Raw genomic sequence first — 12,325 nt, forward strand, 5'->3', positions numbered from 1 at the left:
TTGAAGACCTTTTTACTTTTCCGGTGAAACTACCAGACTTATCACAAAATTTTGTGAGGTCTTTTTTGTTGACAATTTTATTCTCTACAAATTATTATCAGTAAAGTTTTTTCAAATTCTGCTCTGTTTTCTAGTTATTTTCATTTTAATTTCAAGCTCTGATAAAAGTGGTTTTCTCACCTCCGGGCGGAACGCGTCAACTTTCGTCCCGCTGTGCAAAACGAAGTGGTCGCTTTCCGCCTCCGTCGAGGAGAAAAATAGTATACACTCCTCGGGAAGTAAATAAGAAAGCCTCAGATCACATGTTTGTTGACCTCGGCTTCGCCTCGGCCAACAATTACATGTGATCTGAGACATTTCTTACTTTACTTCCCTAGGTGTGTAATATACTATTTGATCGATTTTAAAAACTCGAAATTACAATGAAAATAACCAGAAAACAATGCAGAATTTGAAAAAACTTTACCGATAATAATTTGTGGTAAATTACCATTTATGATAAAATACCGCAATTTTACCGCACGTTTACGGTGAATAATAATTGACATTAGAGCCTCTTTGACTGAGCAAATTTACGCGCCTATTTTTGTTTATTTAACGGTGCAAGATATTAAAAACATTTTAAAAACATTACCATTTTCCCGGGCAGCGCCCCTTGTCTAAGGGGTTTTATTTTTTCCTTCAGCTCCGTATAAATAAACTAATAGACAACGGCCCTAGTTGCCTATAATTCGGTAACAATAATCATATATTTTTCTCAGGATTTTAATTTCCTGCAACAAATACCAGTACTTTGCCGCCATATCTTATAATAGGGGAGGGTGGGGCAGAGCGGCCCCCCTGAAATTTTGATCAACAAAAAAATTTTTTTTTTTCGGCTAATTACTATAAATCCGATATGTTTGCGCATTTTTACCCCTACGCATGACATTTGGGGCAAAATGAACAAGCCCAAAATTTGGAAAAAGTGATTTTTTTATATTTTTACCGCCAAATTAAAAAAAAATTATTATAATTCCACATTTCTAGCCCTACGCATAACACCTGGGGCAAAATGGACCAGCCGAAACTTCCGAAAAAATTATTTTTTCATATTTTTCGGCCGTTTCTCTATGTAAGTAAATTTGGTCACTAAAAATTTATAAAAATAAAAATTTTTTTTTTAGTTGTTAAATTTTTGAAATAAAGTAAAACTATAGAATTGTTTTTTTTTTTTTTATTAAATAACAATTAGTAATTAAGGTAATCGAGAGTGAACGATTTATTACACCTTAAAAAATTTTTTTCGAGTAATGTAAAACCAAAAATAGTTGTCAAGAGAAAGAAATACTTTCTTAATGATGAAAACAATTAAAAAAAAAAAAAAAAAAAAAAATTTTTTTATCATTTTTTGTAGGGGGGCCGCTCTGCCCCACAAAAAATTTTTTTTTCAGAATTTCGGCAAAATGTACATAAATTTGTTCGAAATAGGACAAAAGTAAAGTGATTTTATGGTCGAAAGCCACAAAAAGTAATAATTGGCTTAGGGGGGCCGCTCTGCCCCACCCTCCTCTATGGCTCAAAATACCGATGGCGCTTTTTACATTTCAAAAAAATCGCTTTCGGTTTGCGAATCGTTCTAAATAAAAATAATTCCGTTAAGTTTTTTTTTCCAAACTTTATGTAGCGTCATAATATCAACCTACGGAATAAGCAATCGATTTCTTGCTTAATATGGCTAAAAAGCAGCGATTACGCCTGCGTGAGAGTTTATTTTTACCTACATTTCACCATTTGTCTTCAGTCATTTATTAGAGTTCCAAGTGTTTAGTTTCCTATTTAATAAAAAGTACAATAGTAAACTTCAAGATAAATTATTTTGTATAATTTTTAATTTCAAGAACAACAATCACACAAATTAAGTATATAACTTACGTCACATTATTAGAAAAAAAAAAAAAATCAAATTATCAGTCGTCAATAAATAAGTAAACGAATTTAGTATTAATAAAAGTTATAATTAAATAAATTAATCAACTGTATTATTTGATAAAGTTAAAGCTAAAAAAGCCCATAAGCTCCAATGTATAACGGTCGCCGTTACGAGGCGAGAACGAAAGTATGTCGTTACCCCGGGAGTGGAGCTTCCTTCAACAGGAAGCGAGGTCCTCAGTGGATGTACGAAATTCTCAAATGGGATCACAGGAGTATAATATCAGTGGCAGTACATCGGCGGTGGTCAACAACGAAAATTTGAATCAAAATTTACTGGGATCATTGCTTTCAATTCATTCAGCGCCAGTCTATGATTTAAATGCCCACAAAGATTCGCCAACCCGACCGTCTGCGTCATTAATCCAAGCGACAGCTATTTCTACACCAGTAGTTCCGCCACATTCGAGTCCAGACGCTGATGAGGAAGACAATGACAATTTGCTGACCATTTCCAGTCTTACGGCGCGACCTCTAATTGCCAAATCTCGGGAAATTCGATCCTCGAAAAAATCTGCCAATAGGAAGAAATCCAAAGAACACAAGAGACCCAACAATGCCACGTTGGTGCCATTGGATGGTGGCTATGGTTGGGTCGTTGTCGGAGGAGCTTTTTTTGTACAATTCTGGGTCGCTGGACTGGTTAAATCTTATGGTGTTTTGTATGTTGAGGTCATGGAAACCTTTCAAGACTCAACGGCTGCTGTCGCTTCGTGGATTCCCGCTATTCTTTCTTGCCTTTGTCTTGCTCTAGGTGAGTTACGTCACCTGTGACCATTTTTACTCAATTTCCAGTAATTGACACTAAAGACAGTCCCTATCAAAAAAATCCCCACGATTCCTTTATGGTTTCCTATAGAAATTTGTAGATTCTTGTGGTGTCCCATGGGATTCCACTGCATCCTAAATCTACAGAAATCTACGGCATTTTAATAGGAATCCAAACCATAAAAAAATCTAAGTAGAAACCTAGTTTAGATCCCATATGACTTCCGATGAATTCCCATAAGAATTCAGTAGCGATTCCTGTGTAGATTCTTATCTAATTTCTATGGAAATCCACACCATGCGAAATCCATATGAGAATCTAGTATGGATTCCTATAGGATTTTTGCTATGGTCTCCCATAGGAACCCAAACTATTAAGACTCAGATACCTAGAATCCCATATGGATTTCTAACATGGGGATCTAAATATCCAAGTTCCTATTTCTATGGAAATCCAAATACTTATGGTCTCCTATTCAAATCCATACATTCCTATGATACCCATGGATCCTAATGTAAACCCATGGTTTCCTATATGGATTTCTATGAATTCTCTTCTAATGCTTCGCTCTTTTAATGCCGTAAGATGGACGGCGGTGTCGAAGTTGATATTTGCTACTTAGAATTTGCTATTCGCGGTTTTCAAAATTTCGATATCGGAAAAAAAATTATGGAAATGGATATGATTTTCCATGATTGTTTTCTTCATTTCATTTCATTGTTAGCAACAGTAAATATTTATTTCCTTTGTTTAAAATATTATTATTATTTTTTTTTTAAAACCATACAATCCTACATGAATTTTTTCGATATTGTCATATTTTTCAATAGAATTTCTGTTCTATTTTAAGAAATTTTATTTATTTTTAAAAATTGATCAGTAAATCATAGGTTTTATTGTAGTTATTGATAAGTTAGGTTATTTTGGTGAAGGTCAAGGTTCTTAAACCAATGATTTGCGTATAATTTTCTGGCATTGAAGCTCTTGCCGCGCATGAGTCCTCATTAAATATAGCCTGTATGTCTCGTTCTTTCTATTTCATTGATTATTTCAAATTCCACGAAACTTCAATTATCTTATTTGATCTTTCATATTTATTGTCAGTTTTGAAATGCGATCGATGAGCTATGACAGTGTAAATTTTACCAGGCTATCTTGATATAACGCGGGTACAAAGACTACAAGTGCACGTATATGAATAGAGGCGCCTAAAAGTTGCGGGAAAGAAACTTCCGGAACAAAAGTTACTTTCGTTGATAACGAGGCGTCAACTCACGTCTTCGTCAACTTGACAAGGCCGTAGATTTTTATCCACTTGTAGTCAAGTCGATATCTGGGAACATCCGAATATGGAAACAGCTTAGATTCTTATGTTCCCACATGGCGTTTTCGGATTAATTCCCACATGGGTTCCTATAGAAATCCATAGTATATACCCATGGTTTATATAACTTCATACACTCCTATAAATCCATACTTTCCTGTATGGATTCCTATGGGTTAATAATTTTCAAAAAAACTTTCATTACTTCCCTATCAAAAAAATCCACGTGGGAATCCAGCCTAGATCTCTGGGACGTTTTCAGATGAATTTCTATATGATTTTCTATAGGAACCCATAGATTTTTACATGGATTCCCATAGGAATCTACACCATCCTAAATCTATATGGGAACCAAGCCTAGATTCTTATGTGGACATACATAGATTACCATAGATATAAAATTTTTACATAGAAATCCAAGCACCCAGATTCCTATAGGGATTTTAGCATGGGAATCCAGGTATCCAAGTTCCTAAATGTAGTTTTTCTATGAGAATCCAATACTCATACTTTCCTACATAGATTTCTATATAAATCCATCGTTTCCTATATAAATATCTATAGATCCCCATATACTCCTGGATTTTTTTGATAGGTCTTACTAATCTTGTTATACTTTTTTCAAAATTTTAATTAAATTCAAAAACTGCCTGACTGCCAGTTTAAAATTTTTGAACTTCTTTTTTCCATTTAAATTTTCATTCAATCCCTGGTTAAGAATTCCGATTGAAATCCGATTGAGTTTAATTGGAATGAATCGGGTCCAATCGGAAAATAATATTTTTATTTCGTTATTATTTTCCGATTGGAACCGATTCATTCCGATAAAAATTTTGAATGGGATTCAATCGGAAAATAATATATTTTTTGAAAATTTCTGATTCACTCCAATAGGATTCAGTCAGAAATTTCCGATCAAATCCTTTTGAAGTGAATCCAATTTCTCAACCAGGGATAGTTCAAAATACACTAAAAATTTTCCTTTTGTTTTATCGATCTCCACTTGCTTACAGATCTTACTATCAGCTTTGAAACTAGAGTTCAACTTCCAACCCAATCTTAGTTTTAAATGAAAAATTTATCAAATTTGTTGAACATAATCGTTATTTTTTCACATTGCAGCTCCAGTAACGAGTGTACTATGCCAAAAATACAGTTGTCGTTTAGTAGTATTTATAGGCGGTTTATTTTGCGCCCTTGGATTAATAATAACGTACTTTGCAACAAGTTTAATTCATCTATTTTTTACATTTGGAGTGTTGACCGGAATTGGAGGTGGTCTGTCTACAACTCCTGGTATAATAATAGTATCACAATATTTTGACAAACATCGTGCGTTGGCAAACGGCGTTTGCGTTTCCGGTACAGCTGCTGGAAGCTTCGTATTTCCATTATTGATTGAAACGCTGGTGGCTAATTTTGGATTTCATGGGACTATTTTATTGCTGGGTGGTTGTATGCTTCACGTTTGTGTATCGGCGACCCTTTATCGGCCATTAGAAGACAACCCGTCTGCGATATTGCCATCAAAAAGTCTTGAAATCAAAGAAGAAATAATTGCGTCATCGATACCAAAGCAACAAAAACTCGAGCTTATTTTTGCGAATGAAAAGATTGAAAAAAATATTTTGAATGATTTGTTTCATCAAAACGTAACGTCAGTTGAGTTGACTGACAGCGAAGAAGAAAAAGACATAATGGGGGAAGGTTTGAAAATGAAACCAATATCAAAAATACGAAGCTCAAGTATTTTACACAGCGTTGAAGATTTGTCAACTGATTCAACGTGTGTTTACAAAGCCCGCGTATCTTTGAAATCTTTGAAATTATCATCTGCACCTACTGTGAATTCACCATGTGCTAAAGAACCACCAGTTCCTGATGATGAAAAGATTGAACAGAATGGAAAATTATACAAAAAAATAATGCGATATTTGGACATTAGTCTGTTGAAGAATCCCCAATTTATCATGATGTGTCTCTCCGTTAGTTTAATGAGCACTGGCAGCCCATATATGTTGTATTATTTGCCGGCTTATGTACATGCTGCGGGCTACACTAAATCAGAAGCTGGGTATTTAGTTGCTATTTCTGCGGCGCTTGATCTTTGCGGGCGACTTGGGCTTGGCTGGCTATCAGATTTACAACTTTTTGACCGAAGAAAAGGTTACATTGGAAGGTTAATATTTAAATTTTATAATAGACATTGTAATAAACCCTGATTGAAAAAAGCGATTTGGAAAGATTGAAAAAAACTTTTAATTTGAATTCTTCCATAAACTTAAAGCCCGCCAAATTTTTGAATATTTGAATATTTGAATTATTTTGAAAAGTTTCAAATCCAAATACTTTTAAATCAGTGTGCCGTCAATTGATCCTTCAATTTTGAACCACAAGTGATCCCTACACCTTCAGCCCACCGACATCTGATCCCATAAAAAATTGTAACATTTGTAACAGTGAATTTTAATTACTGATGTCATTAATTAATTAATAATTAATCATTTTATAAAATTGTCTGTGGGATCAGTTGTCGTGTGATCATTTTTTGGGGATCAGTTGACATGGAATTTTTTAAATCATCAAGTAATAGCTGGGTCTCATTTTGTACCAAATTTTGGAACGATTCAAAATCATGAGCATTTTCAAATACTTTCAAATTTTTCTATCGCTAAATAATATTTAAATTTTCATTCTTTGAGATTTAGAGAGATTCAAAAATACTCAATTTTTTTGAATACTTCCAAATACTTTTCAATCACAAAAATTCTTAATCGCTTCGAATACTTTTTAATTTTCATTGAGAATTTAAAAAAATTAAAAAACATTCAAATTTTTCAAATCTTTTCTCATCGCTTTTCTTAATCAGGAATAGAAAAAATAATTACAGCCGTTAGAAATGAAATATTTTATCAGATTAAACATGAAAACATCATTTTTTTTAGCATCGTTGGCGCCGGAGTTGCTGTCTTGGCAATTCCAATGGCCCATTCGTTCTACGTACTGGCTTGCTCAGTTGGAATGTACGGATTATGCCTCGGATGTTGGTTTTTATTGGTACCAGTTCTTCTTGCTGATCAATACGGTACCGACAAAATTTCTTCAAGTTATGGACTTGTTAGAATGTTTCAAAGTATTGGGGCAATTTCAGTTCCACCACTTGCTGGTAACTTAATATTGATTTTACTTACGTTCCTATTTTTTTACTTCGTTTTTTATATTCAAATTTCATTACATTACTCTAAATTTTTATTAATGCAAATTTTTTTTAGGTTATCTTCGGGACATCACCGGAAGTTATAAAGTTTGTTTTTTTTGCATGGGCACTTGCATGGTACTCGGGGGGTTACCTTTATTACTTGTGCCTGTCGAAACTCAAAAACTGACTAAATTAAAAGACAATTCGTCAGACATTAAAACTACACAAATAAATCAAGATCAAGAATAAAAAATTTTCCTTTTTGTACTGATGATAAGAAGAAAAAAAGGAAGTAAAAAGTTTTATGAATTTAATCATTCTAATATAAAATTTACATTTTATTGATTTATCAGTAAATTTTAGTTTTCGTGATAAGAAATATAAAAGTTTTTTAACTTCATTTAAACTTTTTTTTTAATTTTATCATTTCTTCTTTTTTGTAATCAATGAAATTGACTCTGTAATTTGAAAAGTGAACAGAAATATGAAAATATGAAAAAAGCGACGCGTCTGTGCTCATGCACACACAGAAAAAAAAATAACTTGGTCCCAATAGAAAATTATTATGAAGAAAAAAAATTTTTCACTCAAGAAAATTTATTTTGAAATGTTTTTTTTTTTCTTTTTGAGTTTTCATTGTCACGTAACTTTATTTTGAAATGAAAATTATTTCAAGTATATAAATATATCAAAGTAAAAAATTGGATTTGAAAAATTTTTATTATAATCAAAATTTCGGGCAGAATATTTCTAAAAAAATAGTGGATTTTAATTATGAATCGAAATTTGAGCCAAGAATTCTTTTCTATAAAAAATTTGACTTCTCGAACCAAAACAAAATTTTTTGAAAATAAAAAAATGATTTTTTGGTTCCGTCACTCGTGTGCGAAGACGTAACCCGCGACTTATTTGGGCGGGAGATTTAAAGTCGCCGGATTTTACGCCGCGGACACGATTCGTGTCACCGATTTTCTTGGGATAAATTTCTCGACTTTTTGGTTGGAGAGTAAATATTCTTGCTTCAGGACAATAACATTTTTTATTAAAAACTTGAAAATATTTGATCCAAGAATAAATATTCTTTTACTAAAAGTGAAATACATGAAGAATTTTTTATTCTTCATGAGTTCTAACAATTAAATGCAGAATAATTTCTTGAATTAAAAAAAACAAAGTGACTCAAACTTAGAATCGCATATTCAAGAAAAATTTTTCTGGCCCAGGTGATTTTTTTTCTGTGTAAGAGTAGGAAAATTTTTCGATGGAAAATGAGAAGGAGATTTCAAATTTGAAAGTTAATACTAGATTTTTGAAACACGAAATTTTAACATATTGTTTATTAATGACGTTTTCAGGTGTTCACTCTGAGCTACTCTGATCAAAGATTAGGAAAACAGCCAATATTTTACAAATCTAGCAGATCTTTAATTCTGATCGACTATCCAGTGAGACGTTGATTTTTAAAAATTGTAAATAATAAATTTGTTTGCACTAAAATTTAAATTTACAACAAAAAATAAAGGATCCATAAAAATTGAAATGTTTAGTAATTAGCGAAAAATTTATCAGTTCTTGAAGTAGCTGTAGAAAAAAGAAGAGAAACGAAAAATGATTTCACTCATAAAATTGAATAGAAATTTTAAAATTTCATTCATTTTTCGTCGGATTTTAGAACGTAAATTATTTGAGTGTTGAGTAAAAATCGGTGATATTTAATTATTTTTACTTGGAGTCGTCCAGAGTTCGCAAATGAAAATGCCACATGTGTCCTGATTAAAAACTTCGATTGGAAAATTCTACTCGGATTAAAATCGAAAAGTTCCGAGTAAATTCGATTGAAATTTAAACGGATACTTGGAACTCTTGCGAGAATTTCTGATTGAATGTTTGTTTTCGATTGGATCTGATAGAAATCCGATTGAGTTTCAATCAGATTCCATAGAATTTAATCGGAGTTTTTAATCAGGGTGATAAAAATTAATAATTTTATGAAAATGTATTCATTTTTCAATCAAATGGATCCTTGTTTAGAAATGAAAATAATAAAACACAAAATATGAAATTATAAAACGATAGCAAATCAAAGAAAAGTTTTTGCGAGCTCTGGTGGATATTTTTCGGACTTTTCTCTGAAAAACTTTGAAAAAATCTTTAGAACTTTAGAACTGAGTTTTGCAGAGAAAATTACGAAAAATTTCCACCAAAGAACCGAAAAATTGCCATGAAAAATACATAAAGGTATGAAATTATAGAAAAATATCAAAGCATGGAATCATAACTTTGGTTACTGGCATGAAAGATAAAAAAATTGTTTTTTGTTTTCAACTGAAAAGCTTCAGAAAGAGAGAAAGAAAAATTATAATTGTTAACTACAATAAGTTACAACAAAACTTATCGTAAATGAACAGAAAAAAGTTACGATTAAAAATTAACAGTGTAATTAAATTAAATTAGAAAAAAAATGTAAAAATTATTCACGATTTTTTTTTTTATATTTTTCTACCGTATTGTTTAACATACATTTATTTATTTATTTATTTTTTTCATATTTTATTATTTGAATTGAGTTTAAATTCAAATTTTAAATTATCATCTGTAAAAAAAATGATTACCCAAAAGACTCGTAACGATAAGTGATCATTTTTTCGATTACTAAGTATTTTTTTCAATTTGATAAGTATATGTTTATTTTTAGTGATAAATCATAGCTATAAATATAAATAATAATTGTATAAAATTAAATTGTCGATCGCATGACAAACTGTGATTGTCGCATATAAATGATAAACAAATAAATAAGAAATTAACAACGTAATCAACTTTTGTCTATTTTATTTCGACGGAGAAAACCAAAAAACAAAATATTAATAAATGCATAAGATCCCTGTATTGATAATCAATTAATAAATTAATAGAAATGGAAAATTCGAAAATTTGTTTTCAGCCCAGCCTGAGAGTTAAGTGACGTCTAATTCACTATCCTGAAGTTGGCAGACAACTTAAAATTTTTGAATTTTTTTTTCCAACAGATCAATGGCAAAAAAAATGATACTACAGTTAGCCGACGTCGAAAAAGTTTTGGATTTTCCTAAAAACAGTAAAGTATAAAAAAACAATATTTTAAAAAATTGCACTTATAGATATTTTAATTTTCTACATGTGCATATTTTTGGATTTTATTTTTCTTTGTAATTAATTAGTAGAAAAAAAAATTCAAAAATTATTAATTGTCCGCTAACTTCAGGATCATAAAAAAAAAAACTAAAAATGGGCACATGTAGAAAATTTAAAAAACTACAGGCAACTTTTTTTTTTTTTTATAATTTATCGTTTTTAAAAAAATTCAAAAATTATTAATGATCCTAAAGTTAGCAGACATTTAAAAATTTTTGAATTTTTGTTTTTCAACAAATCAATTGCAAAAAAATAAAATAAAAATATGCACATGTAGAAAATTTAAAAAACTACAGGTGCAATTTTTTCAAATATTTTTTTTTTATAGTTTATCGTCTAAAAAAAGATCCAAAAATTATTAGACGTCTGCTAACTTCAGTATCATAAATTATTAGACGTCGGCTTACTTCAGTATCGTATCTAATTTCAGCAGAAATTTCCCGCTTCTCCATCGACTGACGTGGACTTACTATAAAAAAAAGTGGCTTGCAGGCACACCGTCAAAAGTAAAAATTTCAGAAGTATACCAACTTCAGAAACTCACAGTTAGGAATGTAAAAAATAAAGATGGTTCATAATTCAGAATGACAAATTATCACCTTGTCAAAAACATCGAATCTCTAATCTTTATATCAACACATACTCAGAATTTACAATATTCATTCTTTCGTAATAAAGAATTAACAATATTTAGAATGACAATATTTCAGAAATCCAATACTTCCGAAATTTCAAACTACGAACGCCAATTCTTCAGAATTACATTTTATACGAATGACCATTTTAGTAAAATTTTCTAAGCTTTGCTGACAGTCGGTATTACAGACTTTCCCTATGAATTTATCATTATCATGTGAGTGCTTTGGCGGATTGATTGGGTTTAAAAAATTTGTATGACTTGTTATGTAATAATTATATATGAATTTTACGAGTTTAATTTGTATGAAACGATTATATTGAATGTACTGAATTAAGATAGAAGTGCTATTTGTGGCCAGTAATAATTAAGTTCTAATAACTCTCTAAACATGAATAAGTGAAAATAAGTGAAGATTTACTAATGCCAAGTGCAAACCGAACCACTAATTTCAAAAAGTGGTTCGGTTGGCACTCAGAATTAGTGAATATTGACTTATTCATGTTTAGAAAGAATAGTTGAGTTATAATTATTTAAGCTTCAACATAAAATCGTAAAATTAGTGACATAATTTTTTTAACACATACTAATAAACAATATAATCTCATCTGTTTAAAAATAGTTTATAGATTTTAAATATTATCAATTTAACTAAACTAAATTTTAATCGAAACTAATCTTGATGTATATCAGTATATACCCTGTCCAAAAATTCTTGTAGAATCCACGTAACTGCTACAAAAACCGCATAGAATCCTATAGACTGTATTGGTTTCAATGCCGTTTTTGTCGCATGTGATTGGATTCTATGGGAATTTTCGGATTATTATTATTGTAACTTAATTATTATTAATGCTTGTGTGATGAATAAAAATACAGCCTAAATCAAATCCAGATGCATTTTTTATTTATAAATTTATAATTAACATATATGTTTATGTTTTATTAGGTCCAATATTTTAAATAATAATTATAATTCAAGAATAATTGATTCATTCTATTGGACATTGATCCGTGTATTATTTTCAATATCTTATTTGAATTTTATTTTATAATTCATATAGGATAGAAGTACCATTTTTGGCCACTTTAGTACCAGTTTTGGTTACTTCAAAAATTTTAATAAAATAATACGCAAAGTACGTAATGATATGATGAATTTTTTTTAATTCATTTAAAGGGAATTTTTAACTTCCCGCTAAGAAAATTGTAAATTTTCAAAAATTCGGGAAGTTATTGGTTTCGGTCCGA

General features: G+C 30.6%; 1 protein-coding gene across 2 annotated transcripts; it reads left to right on the forward strand.

The window, feature by feature from the left end:
- Window positions 1–1,671: 1,671 nt before the first annotated feature.
- Window positions 1,672–10,078, forward strand: LOC130669255 (monocarboxylate transporter 12-B). 2 transcript variants are annotated; one of them, XM_057472027.1, is made up of 5 exons: window positions 1,672–1,967; window positions 2,035–2,725; window positions 5,187–6,243; window positions 7,010–7,230; window positions 7,337–10,078. In XM_057472027.1, the coding sequence occupies exons 2-5, from the start codon at window positions 2,101–2,103 to the stop codon at window positions 7,510–7,512; spliced, it is 2,079 nt and encodes a 692-aa protein (XP_057328010.1). In that variant the 5' UTR covers window positions 1,672–1,967; window positions 2,035–2,100; the 3' UTR covers window positions 7,513–10,078. The 2 variants fall into 2 exon arrangements, with proteins under 2 accessions (XP_057328010.1, XP_057328019.1); XM_057472036.1 differs by having other exon boundaries at window positions 1,672–1,901.
- The last annotated feature ends 2,247 nt before the right edge of the window (window positions 10,079–12,325 follow it).

The sequence above is a fragment of the Microplitis mediator genome, chromosome 1 (assembly GCF_029852145.1).
Source record: "Microplitis mediator isolate UGA2020A chromosome 1, iyMicMedi2.1, whole genome shotgun sequence".
Taxonomy (NCBI): domain Eukaryota; kingdom Metazoa; phylum Arthropoda; class Insecta; order Hymenoptera; family Braconidae; genus Microplitis; species Microplitis mediator.